The sequence below is a fragment of the Strigops habroptila genome, chromosome 8 (assembly GCF_004027225.2).
Source record: "Strigops habroptila isolate Jane chromosome 8, bStrHab1.2.pri, whole genome shotgun sequence".
In the NCBI taxonomy this organism is placed as follows: Eukaryota; Metazoa; Chordata; class Aves; order Psittaciformes; family Psittacidae; genus Strigops; species Strigops habroptila.
Genome location: NC_044284.2, coordinates 8,316,861 through 8,340,906, shown reverse-complemented (window position 1 = coordinate 8,340,906; position 24,046 = coordinate 8,316,861). Strand labels below are relative to the sequence as shown.

At 42.4% G+C, this 24,046-nt stretch overlaps 1 protein-coding gene across 1 annotated transcript in view; it reads right to left on the bottom strand.

Annotated features, from left to right (window-relative positions):
• Positions 1–24,046, bottom strand: part of ARHGEF4 (Rho guanine nucleotide exchange factor 4) — a 209,474-nt gene that overhangs the window by 114,502 nt on the left and 70,926 nt on the right. The window contains 1 exon segment of the mRNA XM_030495802.1: positions 551–4,978. Within this exon segment, the coding sequence (XP_030351662.1) occupies positions 551–4,978 (4,428 nt within the window).

Genomic DNA, 24,046 nt, shown 5'->3' with positions numbered 1-24,046 from the left:
AAAAGGCAGAAAAGGACTCCTAGTGGCAATCAAAGGGTAGTTATGGTGACTGTGAAAGACTCATGATACTTTGAAAGACAGCTACTCGTTGTCTAAAGAAAGATTTTACCTCTTAAAAAGTGACTGCTAGCAAAGGAAATTTATTTCTATGTTGCCTTTTACTTCAAAAAACTTGGTTGCTATACCCCAGTTACATGGCTTGATTCTGCCTTAAGAGGGGTAAAACTCAGCTAAAAGCTGGGGTTGGACACAGGCTGGTGTCTGTGTAACCTGTCTGAGGCATATTATGCATTAGTGCTGTTGTGATGACTCCATTCCTTTAGATTACTGTGGTAAATCCTTCCTTAAAGACTGCCTCAATTTATATAGTCTTGAACAGAAAGATTAAGTAGCACTACCTATCTTTGGCAAAGAGGAATATTTACACACCCATCTAACCAAAGTGTTAATTAAGCCATTAAAGAGTTTCGTCAGAATTCCTAAACCACATTAAAACAAAAGACAACAAATCAAACCACCACCTGATCTTTCCCAGATAACAACAACTCACCTCATCTCGGAGCATGTCACTAATGGAAGAAGCCGTGTTTAAGCTGATCTGGGATTGACTGCTTATGCCACTGTCATCCCTCTGGTATTCGTTGTCCCATGAGTGTACAGAGAGTAAGAGACTACCTCTGGGTTTCAGTGTCTTTGGTCTCTCAGGAGCCTCCAAACTGCTTTCAACTGCAGAGCTGTTCCCAAGAGAGATCATCGAAGTGGCACATATTCTTCCAGGATAGCGGAAGCTCTTGTGCTGAGACATGGATCGTGGGCTCTGTGGTTTAGGACTCATGGGCCTACAAGGCATGTCTTTACCATCAGAATTTGAGAGCTGGGGACATGATGGACTTGACTGATTAAATGGCAATGGCAAGTCAGTGGGGCTAAATGGAGATTTCATCCAGTACTCCTCTAGGGAAGTATTTAAACTGTTGCTCAGAGCCTCCTGTTGTTCATCACAGTCTGAGCTCTGTGAGTACTTCATGCCCATGTCATGGGACTGTATTCGTTTTCTCCATATACCTGCAGGTGAAGAGACATCAACAGGCTCAACAGAGGTGTCAAAATAGTTGGTGTCTGTTGAGGAGCCATTAGCTGTTTGTGGTTTAAAAAACACGTGTCCATTGGAACTATCCTGTCGCTCTACTGATGATGTTCTCATTACATGGCTGCTAGTTGCATTAAGACCCTCCTGTGTGGGTGATAAACTTGCTAAGACAGGCCTTTTTAGTCCATCTGCCTCCTTGCTTTTTAGAAAAGCTTTCCAGGCGCTCTGGCGAAGTTTGGCTTTCTCCTTGTCATTTTTCACTGATACTCTTGAGCTTTGCTCGCTATTTTCTTTCTCTGGAGATTTGGATTCAAATAAACTTGAGAGGGATTTGTGTGCCAAGGCTAACCTTGTCCTGAACTTCTTACCCTCAGGGGTTTTATTTCTTTTGTATTCATTTTCAGGGAATGATTTTCTAGTCCCAGAGAATTCCACAGGTTCACTCTCGTTGTTTTCAGATGAACTTGAAACTTGCCGATCTGCATATTTGACAGCAGTCAGTGTGGAAGAAGTTAAATTTGTATCTACATCTTCCATCAGTATCCGACCAGAACCAGAAGCCTTCCTCAGGCTCATTCTGTTGAATAATCCTGCAGGTCTCTCATAGAATAAATCATCATCATCAGAGTACTCAGAGGTGTAGCTTTCCTTCCTGTGGAAGACTGAGCCAGATGAACAACTCTTGAAAGACTGTAAACTTTCAGTGTCTTCGTCCTCTTTCCCAGCATCCAGTTCTTCCAACTTTGCCTTGCAGCCAAAGAAGCTGCTACTTCCCTGATTTTCTGCTGTGGCAGTCTTACTTTTCCTGAAAGATGTCATTTTTGAGAATACCAAGAACCTGGAAGCTTTCCCACTATTGCCATTCTTTGTTGGCTTTTGCACTTTATAGAGACTGCTGTTACTTCCCATGACATGCAATGAATTGTCATCCATCTCCTCGCTGTTAGTGCTGCAGGTACTTATATTATCCAGGCCCAGCATGCAAGTGTTATGGGTTTCCCTTTTCACAGAATAGTTAAAGACATCAGACACATCTAGATTCAGTGAACTGTCTTTGCTCGGGCTAGCTGTGTCTTCTGCAGCAGAGCCCTCTTTTCCTTCCCTAAAAGAAGGTTCTTCACAAATACCTATTTGTTCCTTTGAACCATTACAGCCTTCACTTTCTTGCCTGGCTATTGATTGTTCAGAGCTCACGCTGGGCCCTTGAAGATCAACATTAGCACCATCCCCCTGACACAAATTGCTTACGCTGCACGCTTCCAGTGTTACTGCACTAGCTATGTATGAGCCTTCCTCTCTTCCTTGATGTGCTTTTAATTCCTCTTCTTTAGACACCTGGTTTTCTCCTGTTTCAGCCTGTGACTTTCTGAGCTGTTCTATCTCTGATTCAAAACCAGTCTTTATTCTATAGGGCTCTTTCTCAGAGATCATAACACCACTTCCACTATGTGAATTTAAAAGCACTTCTTCACATCCATCTGCCTGACTTTCTGCAATAAGTGTATCATTGTCCAGTGATACAGCAACACTCCCAAATTCCACTTCTGCACTCGTTACCATGGAATTACTACAAGTAAACCCTAAGGATGAAACTGCATACGTTTTCTCTCTTTTCTCTTGTGAAACTTCTGGGTTTTCCTCAGCTGTATCTGTACCAGGAAGTAGCTTTGCACTACGAGGAATGGGGTGGATGGCCAGAATTTGCTCTTCACAGCTACAGCTTTCACTCAGAACTCTCTCTGGCTCATCATGAGTTTTGCTGACAGTATGAGCAGATGTCAAATCCTTGTTCACTATGTTACTCAATGTTTCAGTTACCACTTCAGGAGGAAGGTTATCGTTCAGTGTCTTGCACTGTAGTCCTTTCTGTTCTACAGATACTATAATTAGGGCAGGCTTTAACTCTGGAAGAGTCATTAAATGCCTTCTCTGGTTTATATAATCTGATCCAGAAGTCGTTTCAACAGCAAAGATGCTGTCTTCATCCTTTTCTTTCTGTGCAGGATGCTCATTTGTTACTAGCTCAGAGTCACTCCTTAAGGCATCAGTTTTGCAACTTGTATTTTGCTGCATGGACTCTTTGTTCTCTGCCCCAGTGTTACTACTACCTGGCTGCAACGGGGTTTCCGGGACTTTCCAACCCAAGTCAAGGTTAGAAGAGTCATCTACTGATTGTTCCCCTACCATGATCTCCATACTTGACAGTTCAGATTCAAAGCCATTCTCCTTCAAACCTCTCTGCTGTATTCTACCAGTGGAGTTGCAGTTTACAGAACAATCACAATCTCTGTTTTCCACAACAGCAGGAAAACCTACATGACAAGCTGTTAGATTCTCAGTGTCATCAATGTCAAATTCAACATCAGTTGCATCAGGGAATCTGTCTGCTTCCAGATCTTTTTCAGCTTTGTACTGATCACTTATAAGTTCTTCAGCATTTATGATCACTGGCTTGCAGTCCAGGGCAGATGAAGTCTCGTTTTGTTCCGGATTACACTCACAAGCATCAATCTGTATAGAAGACAAGCTGTCAGCACAGGTACCTACTGCTTCTGGGCTAAGGCCACACGTTTCTGATTTAGAGTGCAAACAATAATCAACGCACTGGGGAGAACCTTCTGGTTGAAAAAGCTGACACTCATTTGAGTCTATGTCAGTATTAAGAAAAGCTCTTTCTATGCCATATTTGCCCTCTATTTTTATTATCTTTTCAGGGTTGACAGTTACCCTTCCTAAGTTTTTCCAAGTGTATTCAAAATCCAGCCCTTGAAGATGTATTCTGGAACATGACCATCTAAATTTGTCTGTCAGATGAATACAGTTCTCCACATATTCTGTCTTGCTTTGAGCACTGATATTTTCAGGTACACTGTGCCATGTTTTACTTTCTGTAATCTCTGACCTTGTGAGTGGTGGCTGAGACGTTGGTTCAAAGCAACTCTGGTACAAGAATGAATCTGATGTCAACATGATGTCTGTACTTCCATGTTTTTCCCTTTTACCTGTAGTTTTCTCACTGTCAACTGAGTTCCTCCTGCTGCATCTTATACTGGACATAGAATCTAATTCACACTTATAGTCAGATGTCTCAGCGTAACTTTTACAGTTAGGTCCATCTGTTTCAAAATGAAGATTAGGCAAACTACAGCTTGATGCTGCATCTGACTGGAAGGAAAATTGCTGTACCTTAGGAAAACCCAAACAGTTTTCTGAGTTTGCTTTTAAACAAGCAATGCTTAATACTGCAGGATGTTCCTTCTGTCTTGTAACATCATCTTCTACAGGTACTGAGTTGGTACAGGAGTGCACTTTACTGCTTTCAGAATCTGCTTTACTTTGCAGTACTGCTACAGACTTTCTATTTGACTGTGAAACAATACCCTTTTCACTGACTTGGCTCTCTATGTTGGAAGTGCTACTAGTTAATGTTGGCTCTTCATCACCCAATTCTTCACCTTCTGACTTTGCAGATCGTATGCAAAATTCAGTCTTGCTCGGTGCGGCTTTTATTTTGGAGGACACTTCTAACCGCACCTGCTGGGTGAATTCTGGTTGCCTTGAGCACTTCAGTGCATGAAGAGTTTTTTCTGCCTTTGCTTTAGGAAGGCTACAGCGCAGATTTTTTCTTTCAGTTAAAAGGCAGTTTGAATCCAAGCAAGTTTCCCCAGTTACATCACTGGAAACAGATTCTGTGTCTGATGCACTTTCAAAAGGCTCAGTTTTCACATCTGACAAAGATCCACTCTGATGTGACAGGGTCTCAAAATAATCTTCATCTGTTTCTTGGCTGGATCCACGAATCTCCAGCTCTATCGTGCTCGGGGTAGAAGAACTAAGATCATCTTCAAACTCTCCTTCACTGATGTAATTTTCAACGGGGTCTGGGGTCTATGAATAAACAGAAAAGAATAATTTAGCAATGATTTCCCACAGCAGCAGGCTAGCATGAATTATTGTTAGAAAAGGGACTTAGGAACACAATTAATTCAATACACACTGATGTCTTTGGAAGTTATACTTGAGATTTTACTTATTGATGGACCTGAGGTCTTCCTGTTTCTTACTTTTTGTTTCTTAATGTTTCTTAATTTATTTTTCCCCTTCATTTTAATAGGTAATTATGCAAAGCCCAAAATTTGACTTTTGGACATATTTTTCATAGCCCAGTACCAAGACACATTTCACATTCAAATAAGTCAAATGGAATTCACCCCTTGCCAGGAGATCTCAAAACTCTAATGAATCCATCTTCAAATGTGAGGTGGAGGCTTATGTGAGAAACCTGAGAAGTAACTGTTACTGTGCAAACTACAGAAATGTGACATAAATATATACAGAACGGTTTCGCACTTGAATAACTGGGTACTACCCATACCAAAGCCTGAACCAAAGGTGGAAGAAGTCTTTGATTTCATTTTCCAGAAGGTTTATACCAGGAGCACTACAGATGTGAGTCATCAGAGCACATCCAAATCAGAGCAGAGAGATCAAAACCACGCTGTCAATACTAGCAAATGTCTTTGTTCCAGACAGCTACCCTGTGAGAGTCTCAGTTTTCTTTTCTTCAACCATCAGAAGATGTCTGGATATATCCCAAGTTGAAAGTATAAAATCACAGCAAGCTTTCCCAAGGTAAAAATAGTACTGCCATCTGTCAGCTTCAGGTACAGCTATTGTCAGAAGTTCTACATATGCCCCCAAAGATATTGAGCTGATTCCAGCCTCAGTCCATTAATATCTAGAATGAGAAACTATATAAATATAAATGGCAGCCTTTAACCCTAATGCTGGATGCCTCTTTAACTGGGTTTTGCTAACAGTCATCACAAGAATGATCACCACATTTCAAAATCTGAAAACTGAGGTAATAAAAAATGAAAAACATTCCTTAAAAAAAGCCCAACCCACAAGTGAATGGCAACAATCAAACTAGAACACAAGGACCCTCAGCCTGAGCTGCAGGTCACCTTCACCAGGATGTTTTGTCACAGAGGAAGTGTGAATCCTCAGACGGGAAGCCAAATTCCAAATCACATCAAAGGAAACACGTCAAAGTTTCTGATTCTAGACTTCAAAACATAGAGGGTAACTTGGAAAAAGAAGGCACTAGCGTTATTACCAAAACGGACTCTCAGTAAGAAGTTTGGTATTCTCTCTTGACAGAAGAAGGAAAATACAAAACTGAATGGAGGAAGGAGGGGAGGATTCAGTGCTTCAAACCAAGTCAAAAAATCACTTTCACACCATTAAACCTGACCAAATTGCACTGTAATGGCAACACAAGTCACGTAACCAGCAGAGCAACATATCCTTTACTGTGTGCAATCTGTGATACATGTCATTGAGGTCCTTTAATAATGTCAAATCCCTCTATTGCCAGGACAGAAATGACCAGCATTAAAGCAGCAGAGACCAGCCTTTCACGTAATGATGGAGCAGCATAAACTGTGAGCAGTTGGCTCACACAGCAGTGAGTACAGCAGCAGCTGTTCAGCAGTAGCAGCACTGCCTCTTCAACAGTGTTCTGAGCACAGATTTACAGATGGCAATAAACTAAGATAAAAACTGTTCAGGCAAGTAGGAACAAAGTAATGAAGATGCCCAACTGTCCCCAAGGATAATTATGAATTAAATTACAGAAAAAATTAGGGCAGAGATCCCTGACAGTCCATCTATCATTCCAAACATAGCTATGTCAGGCTATTCGGACTGCGACCCCTCCCAAATGCATTATTTGTTTTTAATGGGTATTATACAAAAGTATGCAATTAAGGCAGAAGCAGAAGCCCCACAATTGCCTCCATACCTTGTGGGAAATGAGGAAATGAATTCTAGGTATGAAAGGCACCAATTAATGTCCACCAGCTATGCTGGACTGGGCCCAAGACTGAACATGTGCTCCCAGTGCTGCTGAGGGTCACAATCGGCCCGGTGGGGCCTACTCTACCAGATGTACACCGGGATGGAGTTCCCCTGTCAAGGGAAAGGACACAGAAGCTTCAGTTCCTGCTATGTCTATCAATGCCTTACAGACAAGGGAAGCCTAGAGATGACCTCTAGTAAACCTGAAATTCATGAACTCACTCAACTTCCCACGGTGACCAAGGAAGAAGTCCTAAATAGGCAAACATGTGGACGGTGCCATTTTTACCTTCTTCTATGGGCCCTTGGCTTCTCAGTACCTGCAGGAGCTCAGGCCTTTGCTCTGACCACCTACCATATGGGGTTTAATTTCCTCCCAACCTGTAGTGCGTATATTGTTAGGATTTGTGGGGCTATTTCTCTTTGCGTTTTACTGTTTGGTTTCTTTTGTTTGTGTTTTTTTCCTGTAAAAATTGAATCTAGAGGACTCAGAGCAGAAGAGGGGAAGTTTACGATGGGCAGGTCCTCTGATACAGCCCTGTCTTCCCAATACAAACACAGGCTTGAGAACTGAGTAGATATGTGGCAGTGATCCTTAACTAGGCTACTGATTAGACAACAGTCCTCATGTCTTTAATTTCCATGAGATTACACTGAGAATTTCCAATGTCAAATTATGGCTCTTTCCTGGAAAGGGTTCTTGAGAAAACCCTCAGCACCCATGGACAGAGTTGTGTGTTTATACACCTCTTCAATCTCAAAGCAGAAGAACAGTTGGATGACAAGAGCCTGGAATAAATATGAAAGAAACTACTTCTGGAATAAGGCTTTTGCATTTCACAGACAATAGACAAATCAAAGCAAAGCTCCCCCTGCCTGCTTTTCTCATGCATCTCTTTCACTGTATCTGAAATGTGCCAAGAAAACAGGATGAAAGAGAAGTTACTGATCTGCCCTGCTATAATTGGATGCAGCCATATATAATCATGTCAACCTCATGTCACCAGCAAAATAAAACTTGTGACTTTGATGTGTGAAGACCTCTATCTCCATAACATAAGGTACCTTCCATCCAAGTTGTCCCCTGACTAAGGACTGACATCTTATATATGACATCTGCTGCCATAGGCCCAGACACTCCTATCTTGTGAAGACGTTTTATTTGGCAAGGAAGTCACGTATATTTTTTTCTCTAGATGAGATTCTATATGTGTATAATTTCTATAAAATCCAAAGGTATGTTCAGTCACAGGACAGAAACAGCATTTGAAATACCCAGCGTCTCCTTCTGCGCCTTTCATATATCTCTATTCCAAATGGAACAGCCTTGGAGCAAGGGAGAGAGAAGTCCAGCCTCAAGGCCCTAATAAGTCTTGGTTCAACTGGGCTGGCAAAGGTGGCCTAAGGTAATGGTACTTCTAGAAACTTGGATGTTTGACAGGTTGGAAATGCCTGGGAAGATCTAAGACCACCAAGTCCTTCCAGAACAGTCAGAAATGGCTTTTCATGAACTAAATCATGTTCTTAGATTTAAGGCAAACACAGCACAAAAAGTGTTCCCTTCACAAGAAGTTCTGTGACAGAGTTCAGAAGTGGTTCATGGCAATGATGGAGCACAGCTGCCATCCTGGGGAACCAGTCACACTACCTCAGTCACCAGAGCTGTAAAAAAAAAAAAAAGCTCTTCAAACACATTTGTGGAAAAGATACAGACTCAGAATTAATGGTTTCAACTTGCCTAATCTCTCTCATGCTTAAAAACATGCAAAGCACGTACAGAAATCCTTAAAGCAAACTGGATGTCAGTCACAGGTTGCATTATACCCGCTATAAAGAAAAAGTCACAGGCCTAGCTCAGGGGAACTTTGTGTGGCAAATGAATTCACATGTGAAGCTTTCTTCTCTGAAGGGAAAACATGAAATCCTTTGGGAGAGCCCTCTTACATGCCCAGAGTTGTGTCTTTCAGGGTTTGCATAATACACAAGCATAGAGATTGCAAAAGGCTCCTAAATTAATGGTGACACAACTACCCCTCAAAAAACCTGGGAAAGGGCTTCAGACAGGAGGTGACAGTGTAGGGTATAGAGCAGTAGCTGTAACCTACCCAGAATCCCTCTGCACTGATCTACTGGGGCTTGGAAAATGACCCAGCAGAGATTCGGATTAGAAACTATAAAGAAACCATAATTTAAGATAGCCACAGAATGTCCCCAAGGCCTCACATTATCTTCCTGATCAAATCCAGCTATCCAAGCCCTTTTCTTAATTGCTTTCATCATGAATAATGGAAAGAAGGGAATGAAAAAGGAAAAGAGGGCACACGGGCAAAGCCTTAATCTTCTACTACCTCCTTGTAAAAGCAAACCTTGTTACACTTGATGAGTAGGAAGTAGATTTAAAGACATTAACATCAGACAGAACTTGGTTTCTCAGTCAGCAGAAAAACACTTTTTCTGAATTGTCTGTCATTTCAGTGGATATTACAGGTACTACAGATGCTTATAAAAGCAAAACAGTATGAGTAAGAGCATATGCAGCACTGCCCCTGCATAAGAATTGCTGAGCAAGTGATGCTGTCGTCAGCAGTGGTTCTGAACCTTCAGACTCATTCTGCTCTGTGCACAAGTGGCAGTTCAACAGGCAACTTGGAAAGACATCAGAAATAAAGCCCTCTGTGGGTAGTGAGGAAAGTGCTCTATAACCACTGAATGATGACGTTCTACTTGCAAAACACAATCAGGTTTTGATGCAGGATACAAACACTTGCATCTTAACTGCATGAGAGGAAACAAAATTCACAGATGGATGAGAAAAGCAGAACTTCCCTGGGAAGTTCTTGCTTCAGTCAGTGCAGATATGTACAGGCATCCAAAAAGCAACTGGCACTAAGTCCTTTAGCAGTTTGATGACACAGTTTTGTTAATCATCTATACACAGCAATACTACTACATGCAGGGCACTCCATCCTTAAGCCCTAACACTCTTATATATAGAACCATTCATACATAAAGTCACTAAAAGAACCTCTCTCACTTTTCCAAAAAGGGATGGTTGAGATTTTCATTGTTCCCAAACAATGCTGAGACAGATCACAAAGCCAGTTCTGTTGATTTGTGAGAACTTGCATTACACTAGCAACTACAGGCATGAAGAAACAACATGCAGACATCCTATGCATAAGTGTCTTGCTCTGGTTGTATGTAGTGCCTTCACTGGAAAGCCTAAAATGGTTAAGCAATTCCAGAACCAGCAAGACTACATGAGCAACCGCATAAGGCTCTGCCAGCTACCATCACTTAAGGGGGCAGTGCCAGATGAAGGCAAGAGGGAGAAGGGGTTGGAACCAATGGAAAAACAATGCACAGAACGAGTGAAAAGTCTAAACATCATAAGAGCATCACAACTGCCAAAACCTCAGGGGGTTCCCCCTCCTGCCAGCTCGAGTGACCGTGCTCTGATTCTGTTCAGTGAGTGCTTCGACATTATGCCCAATAACCTGGCCACAGGGGTAAATCTGGGCCTCCACCATGATGGTGTCTCCTGACACTTGGCAAGTACAGGACTGCATTAGCAGAAAAATGCCACAAGCAGTGGGCCTGCTGCACTCCACAGTGCTTCTCTGATTCCTTTCAACAAGCCAATTCCAATATGAAAACACTTTTATAGCCCAGAGCCAAAGCCATTGTCTCCCTCCTTTGACATTAACGCTCCTACTACCACACACGGCTTAGCAGATATGCTGGCCAAGATAAAACGTGTTGGCCAAGGCGTAGTAGTTTCTAGTAACAATGTGTAATCTGGGTGCCATCTAGAGGCTGCGACGAAGTGCCTGGCCACCTTGCACAGAGAAATACATACTCCCTTTAATAAATTGTATTTATTAAATAATAAATGTATTGTATTTAATAAATACAAACTGCATTCCAGTGTCTTGCTGTGCTGCAGTCAAGAGTCGCACCAGTAAATTCCTCAGTACTGCTTTAGCTCCAGCCAGATAAGGACTGCCCAGCAGATGAAGAGGTGAGGCAATGAAGAAGCATGAAGATTTACTGTGTTAAGTGGAAGATAAATATGCAAGCTATGTCATTTCTACAATATGATTACACAAACCTGAAAAGTTCATGGCTCTCTGAATCTTGGATTTGTGGTTTATTTCTTCCATTCAGTTTCACAAACTGCAATTTGCACCAGAAATACATTTTTTTTTCAGTGCAGCAATATCAGACACAACTGTTATGAAAATATTCACAGATTTATTCTCACAAGTGCATTAAAAACTGATGGCTTATTTGTACCAAAAGAAATCCTACATTTTAGCCAAGTTACTAACTATGTAGGTTCATTCTTGAAATGTAAAGTTTATATATAAATAACTAATATTGTTACTGTTCTGAAATATAAAAAGATAATTTTTTGGTCAACACAACAATATAATGTCAAGTAAAATTTGAAATGTGAACAGCTCAAATTCAGACTCCAGCAACTTCCCTGCTCTTGGAAACCATCTGCATTCATTGCATGGCGATGCTCCCTCTGCTGGCAAATTCAGAACGGAATATATTGCTTCCTTGGACTTCTGCCTTCAACACATGGAAAGCTTACATTGCTAGATTTCTGATTAACTTTTTGTGAAAACAGGGATATATTTTGCTTGCCCTATAATACCAAGTCAATAGTCCTCCTGCCTCCCACTCTTCTTCTGTGTTTTTTAACAGAGAAAAGCTCAGGAGTGCCCCAGAAGAAAAAATCAGAAGTTACTGAAGTTACTGCGTTCATGAAGAAGACAGAGTGCAAAGATATGAGCAGGAAACATCACTGCTCCCATGAAACTGGGGACTAAGCCTCTTTGTGCTAAAACGGAAATTCAACTTGCTTGGCCACAGGGAAGCTCTTGCCTCAGTCATGGAGGCAGTTCTACATCTGCCTCTGTCTGAATTTTACCATTACTCTCTCTCCAAGGCAGATACACTTACATGAGGTTGAGTACACTTTAGCACAGACATATTTACCTTTTTGAAACTCAATTCTTTTCTTTAGAAGCCATCCTGTTTTCTTGAGTGTCACTGATAAATTATAGAAAGAATGCTGAATCAGAGGAGTAGAAAGACAGCAATTACTTTAAAGACAAGGCAACTCCTCTGAAGAGGAAATCTTTTGGAAAAAGACTCCATTAAAGACAAAGAGTGGTCCAAGAAATCCTAAGTGTATGTGTGCACACATAGCCACAAGATATCCACTGATGTTCCCGCAGTGATCAGCAATTCAGTGTTCAAGTATGGGCCTGCAAAGAAGCTGGAAGTGCAAAGTCGTTAGATACATGGCTTGTTTGTCATCATTCAGCCCATTTTTACAGCCATAGGCTTTCTTTGTTTAACCAAGAAAATCAATCTGCAGACAGTTATAATTCAGACTGTTAATTAAAAGAGCATTTTGAAGGAAGGACTAGCTGAAGCCTGGGAGATGCAAGGCAGTGACTGATACAAAATCCTGCTTTTCTCGACCTCCTCCTACCATCGCTGGAAACAGCATCACATATTGCCCAATACACTCAGCCACTGCATCTTCCTCTTGATTATGTTGTTTGCTTTTGAATTAATATTTCTGCGGTCATGCTGCTCCTTTTTATCAGCCCTGTTGCAATATTATTACATCAAACACCCTTCCTCTGGCACATCATACTGCTGAGTTCCTAGATGCTACAAAACCCATGACCTAATTGTGCTAAGGGCTGGATAAACATGGTGAGAGTGTCTGCCCCATAGTGTTTATAGTCTAATTATGCATGATAAAGGGAGGGAAACAGGGAGAGGGAGGAGGAACTATCTTCATTTTACATATTCAGAGCAAATGACTCGCTCAAGTCACACCGGAGCATCTGCAGCAGAGCCAGGAATTCAACCACCTCAGCCCCTGCTCATTACTTTTATCTTTTCATTTCTCTGTTGAGTCTAATGCCTTTCTGAGGGTTGAGATCTCCTCACAGAGACTACTATGCAAACAGAGGAGGAAACCTCAAGGGCAGTGAGGAAAGAGACATGACTAAAAGGTCTGTATATACTTCACCTGGGGACTCACAGGGCTAACAGAACAGAAATGTACCTAACACGTTTGTAGATTCTTTCTTACTGCATTTTAGGGAGGAATGCACTCCAGGAGAAGACTGAAGTGAGATGGGCTCCACGGGACACTCAGTTAACCATGAACCCCTATCATGTGATATGAATAATAATGAATAATATGAATAAATCATTATTCTTTCATATGTCCCAGTCTGACTTGCCATTACTAACTGATGTTCTTGGTAGCTTTAATTAAGACCTTTGCGAACAAAGTCAGCCTGGCCTTTGATAGTCAGAAAAGGTTTTTTTCCTCCTTTTCTTGCCATTGTCCTTCATCTCCAGGTTAGCTCCTGCTCTTTATCACTCCATATGCATAAAACACATAAGGGACTTCCTCTCCCCAACTGCCCCACTGACCTTTAGTAGTTGCTTCTCACACAGTTGCCCTGAAGGGTATAACCTGGCCTCTGGACTCTTGCTAATGTTAACAGAAACTCAGTTGACCGGCTTTGTAGCCAAAGGCAGCTCTTATAAGCAGACTGCATCAGACCTCCAGTCAGCAGTAAAATGAGGAACATGGGAAGGATGAGTCTCAGACATGGGACAAAGACAGGCTATGTCTTGCTCACGAGTTCAGGAAGTGAACTGAATTCAGCATAACTTTGCATCCTCATACCTTATCTGAGTTTAAGCTAGCTGGGTGACATGAGATTCCAGCGCCAGCAACCTGCTCGGTCCCTTCCTCCTCATCACAGTGCTTGAGCAATCTCCTCAATGAGCTTTTAAAAGCAGAAATAACATGCCAATTTGTATAAATAACTCAAGCTCAAACCCCTTCTGTGTCCACATGGCCCACTGCAAGGAAGAGCAAGCCTTTCTTGTTGAGTGTCTGCCAGGGTTTCAGACCTGGAAAGTGTAGTGCATACTATCACATGAGGGTGCAGGCCATTCAGCTGCTGGGGCCTAGGAAGTGACTCCAGTGCCTTTTTTGACGTAGCAACTTAGTATCCAGCTTAATGCCTCGCTTCTCCTTTGACCCTGGATAGCTGATTTCATCTTTGTTCCTCCTCTGTAAGACAATGGTAATACCTGCTGACCTCAGAGCTGCACTGTACACACAAGATTAAATGACCAGGCACAAGGGAATGAAATCTCCTGACTCATGAGGTGAACTGCGGTCACATAAGCCCTGCCTTACATTTCAAGATCTGCAAGGGTTGTATGAATCTGTGACCAAAATGCCCCCTTCTCTCTCTGAGATCCTGCCCATTCCCAGGAACCTTTTATCGCAGTGATGACTTCATTTGAGGTCACTTGATTGGATTTAGATTAGATATACTAACTCATTACGTGGGTGAGTTACTATAATTACCAACTGCGCTTTTGCTACAAGACTCCTGCCTCATTCATGCACATGGCTTCCAGGGATTTTCTGACGCTCCCAGCAGTATACATGGCTAAAACAATAGATACAGTAGTTAAAGGCACGGGGAACATGAGCTTGGCACAGGTAAGGCCTCGGATGGAACCTTCAAGATGTGTATCCTACATCAGGATGCACAGAGGAAGTGGCAATAGTCAAAAGAATAATAGAATCACAGACTGGTTTGGGTTGGAAGGGACCTTAAAGCTCATCCAGTTCCAATCCCCTGCCATGGGCAGGGACACCTTCCACTAGAGCAGGTTGCTCCAAGCCCCTGTGTCCAACCTGGCCTTAAGACTGCCAGGGATGGGGCAGCCACAGCTTCTCTGGGCACCCTGTGCCAGCGCCTCAGCGCCCTCACAGGGAAGAACTTCTGCCTAAGAGCTCATCTCAATCTCCCCTCCGTCAGTTTAAAACCATTCCCTTTTGTCCTAGCAAGAACAAGAATGATCTAGGATGAATAAGCTACGGAGAAAGATTGAAAGTACACTGTGCGGTCCAGAGAGAGAGCACAATGTAAAAAGAGTCTTTAACTACTGATACAGAGTAGTAATCTTCTCTCCGAACGTACGACAGATAGATAAAACAAGACTTACAGGATTTAAACTGAAGCAGACAAGACTGAAACAGAGAAATTAAAAAAAACCCCACCAATAGTATGGATAATGAAAAACTGGACAGATTGCCTAGGGGATAGCAGCAGTCACCACCACCTGCTGTCTTTAAGTATAGATTAGATACACATCTGAGAGGAATGACATAGGTAAAGCCTACCTCAGTGGATGGACAGATGAGAAGACCTTTTTGGGCTCCTTGTAGCCCTCTAATTCAGTAATTATTAACTTACAGATGCTCATTCAGTTGTTTTACTGCGATAGACAGGCCCAGGGGGATACACTATTATAACACAGCTGACACAGAGAGCAGTCATAAGCAAAGAACTCCTGTAGCAATCCAGCTCCACAAGCAACCTACATTGCTCTCTGCAACTACAGGCAACCACATACTAGGTGCAGAGCTCAGAAAGGGCCCAAGAATATCCACTGAAGAGATGAGGGGTGTGGAAAGCGTGACATACAAGAAAAGACTCAAAGAACCAGACCCACACCTTAGCCTAGAAAAGATCTCACACTGCAAAACGGCACATACCACCCAGTCATTTTAATTGAAGTTTTTCATTTCAAGCCTCAAAACCACAATATGACAAAGACGACAGCCAAAGGGACAAAAGTTGTCCATATCTTAGGTCCTTTGACACAATCCATATAGGCACATCTGCCCTACAATCTGAGTTGTACCTCTTATCTCATGAGAAAATGGATAGTATGGTGAATATTCTTCCACTGGCAGAAAGCATTATATATCCCTAACTAAGATCACAAATTATATCCATCTAGTTCTTCAGGTGGAGGAACTGCTTCTTGGTCTGCCATACCTTTGTAATACCAAGGGAGATTCTAGGATTGCAGCTGAAGTGTTCATTTTGGATTCCCTAAACTTCAGCAGCAAAGCAGGTCACTCATTAGTTCAGTGCAAAGGACCTGGCTTTCCATATTGTAAGGTTAGAGAGAGGGCTGTAGGACGTGAGAGAAGCTGTGATAATCATCACACAGTTTCTCCAACTTGGCAATGTGCAGAAAGGAGGAAAAGGTCTTGCAGGAGAAAATCCAGGGCAGCAGAAGTGTGAGCAGGAGGGAGGAGAGGAGGGATTTATATCAAGTCATTCATTCCTCAGCTGTTCCCAGGCCCCCAAACCGTCTTGTGTATTTACCTAGGTAGTAACAAATTACTCCATGTGGTAGGGGACAGTCAGAGGTGAGAAAGATCCCGTCACTCCATACCACAATTCCTCACCTAGCCACTTGAATACACAGAAAGATTTGGAAGCTTATCAATTCAAACACAGGTGTGCATTTTAAGCTAAACTCCAGCTTTCAGCACAGTAGAATTAGGACTACAGTACCTATAGCCTCCTACCTAGTGATTTTGCTTGGCACAGCACTGACTTAGAACCATCACCAGGTCAACAAAAATCTTGCAGAAGTTGTGTCTCATTTGATGCCATCAATTAAAGAAAAATGCTCACAGACGTGCGTGAACATCCAAAAAGCTGTAAAACTTCAGTTAACAAAACAGACCTCAACTTTGCTCTTAACCACAAAGATCGAGTGACATTTAAAAGGAAACAAAAAGATGCAAATCATACATTTTCAGGTCTTTGAAGATCCTGCTATCACTGCTCCAGATCAGAGCACAGCTCGTGTTCTCTTCAGTCAGCCTTTTCGCTTGTTTCAATGCTGAATACACAAAGAGCACCACGTATTTTTAACCTCAGTAATTTTTTTCATTACCTGACAGAAATAGCACTAATAACATGCATTAGTGGTACAATATTCAATTGTTCAGGACAGCCTAAACATTTAATTACATTATGGCAGCTAATCACAAATAATTGCCTTAGGGAAGACAGGGCAGCTGTGAAGGGATGCAGCTTGCCTGTTCAGCTCATGGCACAGAATTCAGCAAGGACAAAGCAAGGAGCACAGGGAGAAACATCTTAAAAGCACTCAGAAACCCTATTTCCTCTTAGTCTTTTGGAGAGAGACTACTTCAGCTTGCCTCTGTGCAGCTCAATGATGATCAGAGTGTTTGAAGAGTCCAATTCCACACACACTCTACTTTGATGTTCTCTTATTTTACTACCACTTCTGCTAACAATTGTCCTTTTCTCAGATCTGGCTCCATCAAGTATCTTTATCATTGTTTCTGATCTTCCCAACCCTGTTGCTATCTTACACAAATGGCTAGTTCCACTGATCTGACAGAGAGAAATCAAGTAAAGGGTGATTACCAGAATCAAAGATGTTATTAAAATCACATGTCTTTTAAGGAAAAAGAAATAAATAAAACCAACCAACCAAGACACACACACAGAAGAAAAAAGAAAAGAGAGGAAGTGATCCTCCTGTCCTCCTGTCTTCTGCCACTAGATAGAAGTGGGAAGCCTAGACTAAAATAGAGCAGAATACTGTGGACTGAGATATGTTACAGCACAACTCTAATGACTCAGTCTTATTCCACAGGTATCTCAGATAGGGACTCAAATCTATGATGCTCATTGGCCTGTCCCCTCCTTATATTTTATTATTTATGATCTTTATTTACAGATATTTATATAGATCTGATGCTTCATCACATGACCATTATATTCCAAAGCACAACAGATATGGAGTGATGGAGGTTTCCACAGACCTTAGCTCTTACAGAAATGAATTCTGTTGCTATGTGTTATGAAGGGATAAGGAGATTTTCTTCAGGCAGTAGACAGCCTCCTTTGTACCAAGTTCAAAACTCTCTTGATAGCACTATTTCTCTCCCAGCTCTTTTAATAGAAGCCTCCATCAATACACCAGAACCAATGCAGACACCACTTCTGTTGTTGTTGAGACCTCACCAAAATCCTCCACACAAGATTTAAGTCTTGCAAAAGACAAAAAGCAAACTTTATAGCATGTAACACCAGGCAGCCAAAACCTTCATTCCAGAGAGGAAAGGGTTTTATTTAAGTGTTGAAGTACGCAGTATAACCTGCAGGACTGCAATTTAGAGATAGGATTCTGGGTAAACAACAGACCCACAGTTTGAACGGTCTGGTCCTAGGTGCCCTTGTTAAGTTTTCTGTCACCCTTTTCTAGTCGCTTTGCAATCAACAGCCTACCTGGAGGTTCCTGACTCTCCTGTGTTTTGTATGTGAAGAAGCAGGATATCTCAGGTGCCAAACCAAGTGCTGTCTCCCCATAACTGGTGCAGATGACACTGAGCTGTGACAAGATGGGATGAATTGATTTTGCTTCTCTTGGTCGTATTTTGTTGTGAGAGCAGGGGCTATTTTCTGTCCCCAGCAGTAGCAATGATTACAGCAATTATAATTTCTTATCTTCCAGATATTACTACTTCCACTCCAGTTCTCCCACTGCTTTGTCAAAACTGAAACAAAGGCGGGACAAGGTTTCTGCAGCACTCTCTCCATCTGCGATCCCAGCTCCACTGCCTGGGCCAAAGTTAAGGAATCAAGTTCCATCAAGAGCTTCTCCCGAATTCGCCAGTCTGCGGCTTTGTCAATTAACTGGTCCAGGATCAGCTCTTCCTGCCAGCAGCCAAAAGCACAGACTGATGCCAATTCTTGTAGTGCCAAAGCAAAGGTGGTAAAACTTTCCCCTGGCAGTTGTGCCCGCTGCCTGAACTGGAATCTCTGCAATACCAAGCTCTGTCTGGGCCCCGAAAACTTCTTCATTGTTTCTTCAAAGGAGGCAGCTGAAACCAGGCTTGTAAAAATCCTCTGATCTTTCAGAGAGTCAGTCCTCAGGGAGTCATCAGGTTTCACTCATCTGTATCAGCCAAATCACACAATCAGCCACCGATTGCAGGGGCCTGAGAGATTTCACAGTTCCAGCAATATGTAGGACATAAACCAGCAGGAAGATGCAACTGGAACTCCCCAGTCTTCACTGCCACCACTGCGTAGGTCCACAGGTATTCCCAGTACCTCTGAACATGAGCATACAGGCACATCACAGACACTTTGCCTCTTGTCACAGGAAGCAACTTCTCGCCACCCAAAAGACTCCTGCCTTCCAGCCCAGGTTGTCTGGCTGGGCAGGAAACACAGTGCTCCTCCCATGCAGGCAGTGAGGGTGGGGGCTGCATGGGAGGAGAAAATGGAATGGGAAGGAGACAAGAAGATGAGATGGAAAGACTGTCTCCCCTGCTAAGACATTTTTATTGCATGCCCTAACATCCTAAACTAAGGTTTGTCAAATGTCCAATGGAAATCAAATGTAAAATCCAGGTTTAGTGGTTTTACACGCATTGCTTACAATAATTAACAGCACAATCTTCACCAGCAAAGCAGTCCCCACATGCCACAAAGGCATATGTAGAAAGTAAGCAGGACTACAGCACAATGAGATGGTGCTGGACATCAAGGCTGACCTATGTTTGCCTTCATGTAGGCTGATAGATGTAGGCTGTCAGCTTTTTCTTCTATGTCTAACAAACATGCCGAAACATGGCATCCTCCTGTGCCAGAGCCTAATGATCTGTTCAAAAGCGGCACATTTCATTAGCAGTTTATACAGACCAGTCCCATAGGCACATAAGAACAGCAGAACTGTAGAAAGATCATTGTATGGGCAATTTTTCTTCTCAGGGCTGGAGTCTGTGGCTGCCTCCATTTTACAGTTTTTTTCAGCGATCATATAGCAGGTACAACTGGAAACACAGCACCTCAAAAGTGTGTGCTGTAAAAAAGATGAGAAAGAATCACAGAATCATAGAATGGTTTGGGTTGGAACCCAAACCATTGCATGCACATGCCATCTGACCTGGGTCTAATATGACTACAAATAATGGGACATACTAGGGATGTCCAGAGAGATCATCCCCTACACACACAGTGTGTTGTGCTCCTTAACCATCTCTAAGTGACCCTTCAAGAGACCATGCCAGGAATGAGTCATTTGACAGCAACATTAATTTGGCCATCTCCATGCACTCTCTTCCCTCAGAGCTGGAGAAGCTGTTCTTCCAGTGGTAGTTTGCTCCCAGCCATCCACTTTCCCAGGAGCCATCAGCCCATCACCTGACAGAGGAGTACCAGAAAACCTGCTCGGAAATAGAATGATCATGTCCTGTTGGGACAACTCGGAGTGGACAGGTTAACTAAGCTGTCATGCCAGACACACCCTCCAACTGTACTCAGACACCCCTCATTTAAACAGCCAATGCTTTGGTTTGTTTCTTGACTTATAATTATAAAACATTTCCAAGTTAGAGCATTTATGAACATTTCATTACTACTTAGCTGTTTGGAAGTTTGCTCCTTTTCAAGCTGTTATTTATAATCCTGAGAGTTCTGCATTCAGAATGTCAGAGGAATGTCGGAGTATTTGCCAAGGAAAAGCAGAGCACCACTCCTGCTATCTAACTGAGAAGAAAACAGATGTATCCGTGTGCCCAAACAGTGAATGCCCTCGTGATTTACAGGGGAGGAGGAGATAGGGAAAGAAGATGTATTCAGCCAAACTATAGAGAGCTCCTTCAGAAAACCATCCTTCTAACAGCTATGTCTATAAGGCAGGCAAGGTATATCCATTAGGCACAGTCAACGATTGTGCATGTTCTGCCCTATGCCATAGAGCAGATGAGTGGTGGCAGAAAACCCTGGGTGTATTCGGTGTTCACTTGTGTGGGTAGGATGCCACTATACAGGAAACTCTTAATCCTATTGATATAAGTGATAATACTGCCCACAAATCACATAGGCATATCATTGCCAAGAACTCTTCAGTGTTGGGAGCAACACTGTGAGTCAAGAGAAATGGCATGAACATACAGGACACTTATCTGGGCTCTCTCTACTCATTAGCAGTACAACACAAAGTATAAAAAGGCGGCTACGCCCTAAGCTTCCATTCACTCTGACTTCACTGTTAGGACATGACTAAACCACATCATGTCCCATCATGATAAGAACCCTGGTGGGACAGAAATATGCAAAAAACCTATGGGCTAGATAAAAAATTATGCACAAATACCATTCTGCAACTTCTTGTCTATAAACCATGATACCACAAGATAAACCTGAGCAGGCAGATTGGATGTTCCTGCTTTCCGTTACACTCCAGACTACATTGACTTGGGAATATAAACAACCTATCATATTGCAAAGGAAAAAAAGTCAATAAAACAACCAACAAACCAAAACCCACAGCTTGAAAGACAAACATGATGTTTTCATCAAGTCCTTCCTTTCTGTAACTATTACTTTGCTCTGCATTGGTGTGACTGAACATGAGTTTTCAACATGAATTGCAGCTACCTTGCATAAGAGGCATTTTCTCTGCCATCACCCACCCACTCCCCAGTGACTGCTGGTGTTACTGTTCAGGTGACTGCACGCTTGTTCATGTACCAGGAGACATCACACTTGAACTAGAAATACCAGAAACACACAAAAGTGCATTACTTCTAATACTTGCTGTCACTGATTGAAGCCAAGAACATTGCTGTTTCTGTGACTCCCTGTAAATAAACCACTGTAATAGAAACAGAGGTTTCCCAGTCAAGAAGTCTCCGACAGAAAATAATTAAGAGCCAGGTTTGCCATGAGGCTAAATTCCCCCTTTACTGGACATAAGACATTGGGACATTACGCTTCCAAAAATAGAGGAAAACAATTACCATGCTGCAGTTTATTGTGGCTTCCAGCAATGTTCTAGATAACAGAAAGCTTGGCAGCCTGTTGTATCGGTTTATATCAGGATCCACAATTAGACAAACTTTTTCTATCAGAGCAACTTTTGGGTCAGTTACACTTTGTGAGTACCAAACAGAAAGCTCTGTACAGCCAGAAGTTTGTTTCTATATTGATTACTTTCAAAGCTTGACAAATATATCCATTCTACTCATGAAATTCAGAAAAATGCATGAGGCTTCTCTCGGATGCCATCCCAAATTATTACAAATATTCTCTTAAACATCAAGAAAATATTCTTCACTACGAGGGTGCTGAGGCGCTGGCACAGGGTGCCCAGAGAAGCTGTGGCTGCCCCATCCCTGGCAGTGTTCAAGGCCAGGTTGGACACAGGGGCTTGGAGCAACCTGCTCTAGTGGAAGGTGTCCCTGCCTGTGGCAGGGGGTTGGAACTGGATGAGCTTTAAGGTCCCTTCCAGGACAAACCATTCCATTATTTCCTTGTTCCAGATTTAAACTTTCAGAAACAGAGCTGTGGGTTTTCAGAGATGCTTATTTCAAGGTACTCAGCGAGCAGACCTGTCCTTGCAAAGTAGTTAATTCCCTAAGAAGCTCTGCAATCTCAATGGTGAAAGAATTATACAGTATCTACAGACTAATACCAAGGTTTTCCTCATTGTAAATAGTAAATTGACTCCCAAAAAGATCTCAGAGATATGTAATTTCTCTGCTCTTGGCATAGACTAAATTTTCAATGTTTGCTTTTCCCACTTATTGCTTGGCTGAACTCAACAGCCAAGGAGTGAAGTACTTGCTGTATTTTGAGAATGCAACATTTATCCAGTCCCTTCAGGTTTAATGAGGCACAGAGGTATCTGGGTTACCTGAGCCACCCATGACACAGATCTACCTGCAGGTTTCCTTAGGAAAGACTGACACCCAAGTGGCTGTGAACTGTGAAACAGTTGTATTTGGAATATAAACCAGAAAAAACAATGACTTCAAGCAGAGAAAACTTGGATCACCCAGACAAAATAGACAGTTTCCCATGCTCAGTGTCATTGAAAGGGATTTAGAACTTCTCTGTCCAGCAACCTGCAGCAGCTGCCAGGGTTATAGTAAATCCACACAAAGGTTTCTTCTAGGAACCAGTGTGTATTTTCTGTTATCTCTCAGGTACAGTGGTTTCTCTGCTTGTTGCTCTCCCAGTCCCTGCCATGCCACAAACTTCTACCGGCTGTATCTCTGCCTTCCCATTCTCCATCCTTCCCCTCAGCAGCACACATGCAGTTAATTTGCTACACTCTTCACTCCAGCTGTCTACCTAACCCAAAATGTCATGCCCTCAGCCACAGCCTTTTCACAGAAGACAGGAGGACATACAACACACTGCAAACAAACCAGCTGTCAGAAAGCCCTTTTCAGCAAACTAAGCAGAAAGTTGTTGCAATCCTGAGTTAACACCACTTTGGTTGAATCTAGCCAGACACAGACATTGGAAAACATGAAGTGAACATCTCATAGCACAGCCTTATGACATCCAACCTTTCCATCACATGCAAGGAAGTAAGGCACACGGGCCAGCAATCAAAGTCTGAGATAAGAATGTGACTGCCAGACACCCTGCTGAGCTTAACAATGTACTTCTTAATCCAGAATGTAAATATATTAGGAAAAAAATAACTGCTCCCCTTTCCCAGATTTGTCTTTTAGCATGGAAGCGTCTGCAAGTTTAGAAGGAGTACTTACATGAAAGGTCTCCAAAACAGGACCCTCGATTTCACATGATAAAAATGTGTCCAGACATAGAAAGAACACACTGGAGCAGGGAGGCTGCCTCTGCCACTGCACTATCTCGACTACAGCTGAGATGCCTATTTCCCTGAAGAAACAACACTGAGATTCTTGAAGAAAGGAGGGAATGACTGGATTAAACAAAAACGGAAGACATCTGGGGCCCTATGGAGCAGGAAATGAGTATCTGCAAGTATTCAGTAAATAAAAGGAACCAGGTGCTTCAAGAATTTCTTCACAGGTCTCCCCCGATGACAGCTGTCCAGCTTGGCCTAAACTTTGCCTTTCAGAGTGGTGGACAGAAAGCAAGATATCACAAAAAAACTTGTTTTGCCCTCTCACCACATACACCATGCATTCAAGTGAAGGAAGATGATGTTGCTAATACCTTACAGCTTTGAAACAGGTCCTATAGGATAAACTGAAATTGACTTTTTCTAATCACATACCTTACTGAGCATCAACATTGGGGAGGGGAGAAACTGCATGTGGCATTTTCTACAGCACAGGCATACATACAGGCAGAATCACGTGTCGATATCAACGTATAAAACAAAGATAAT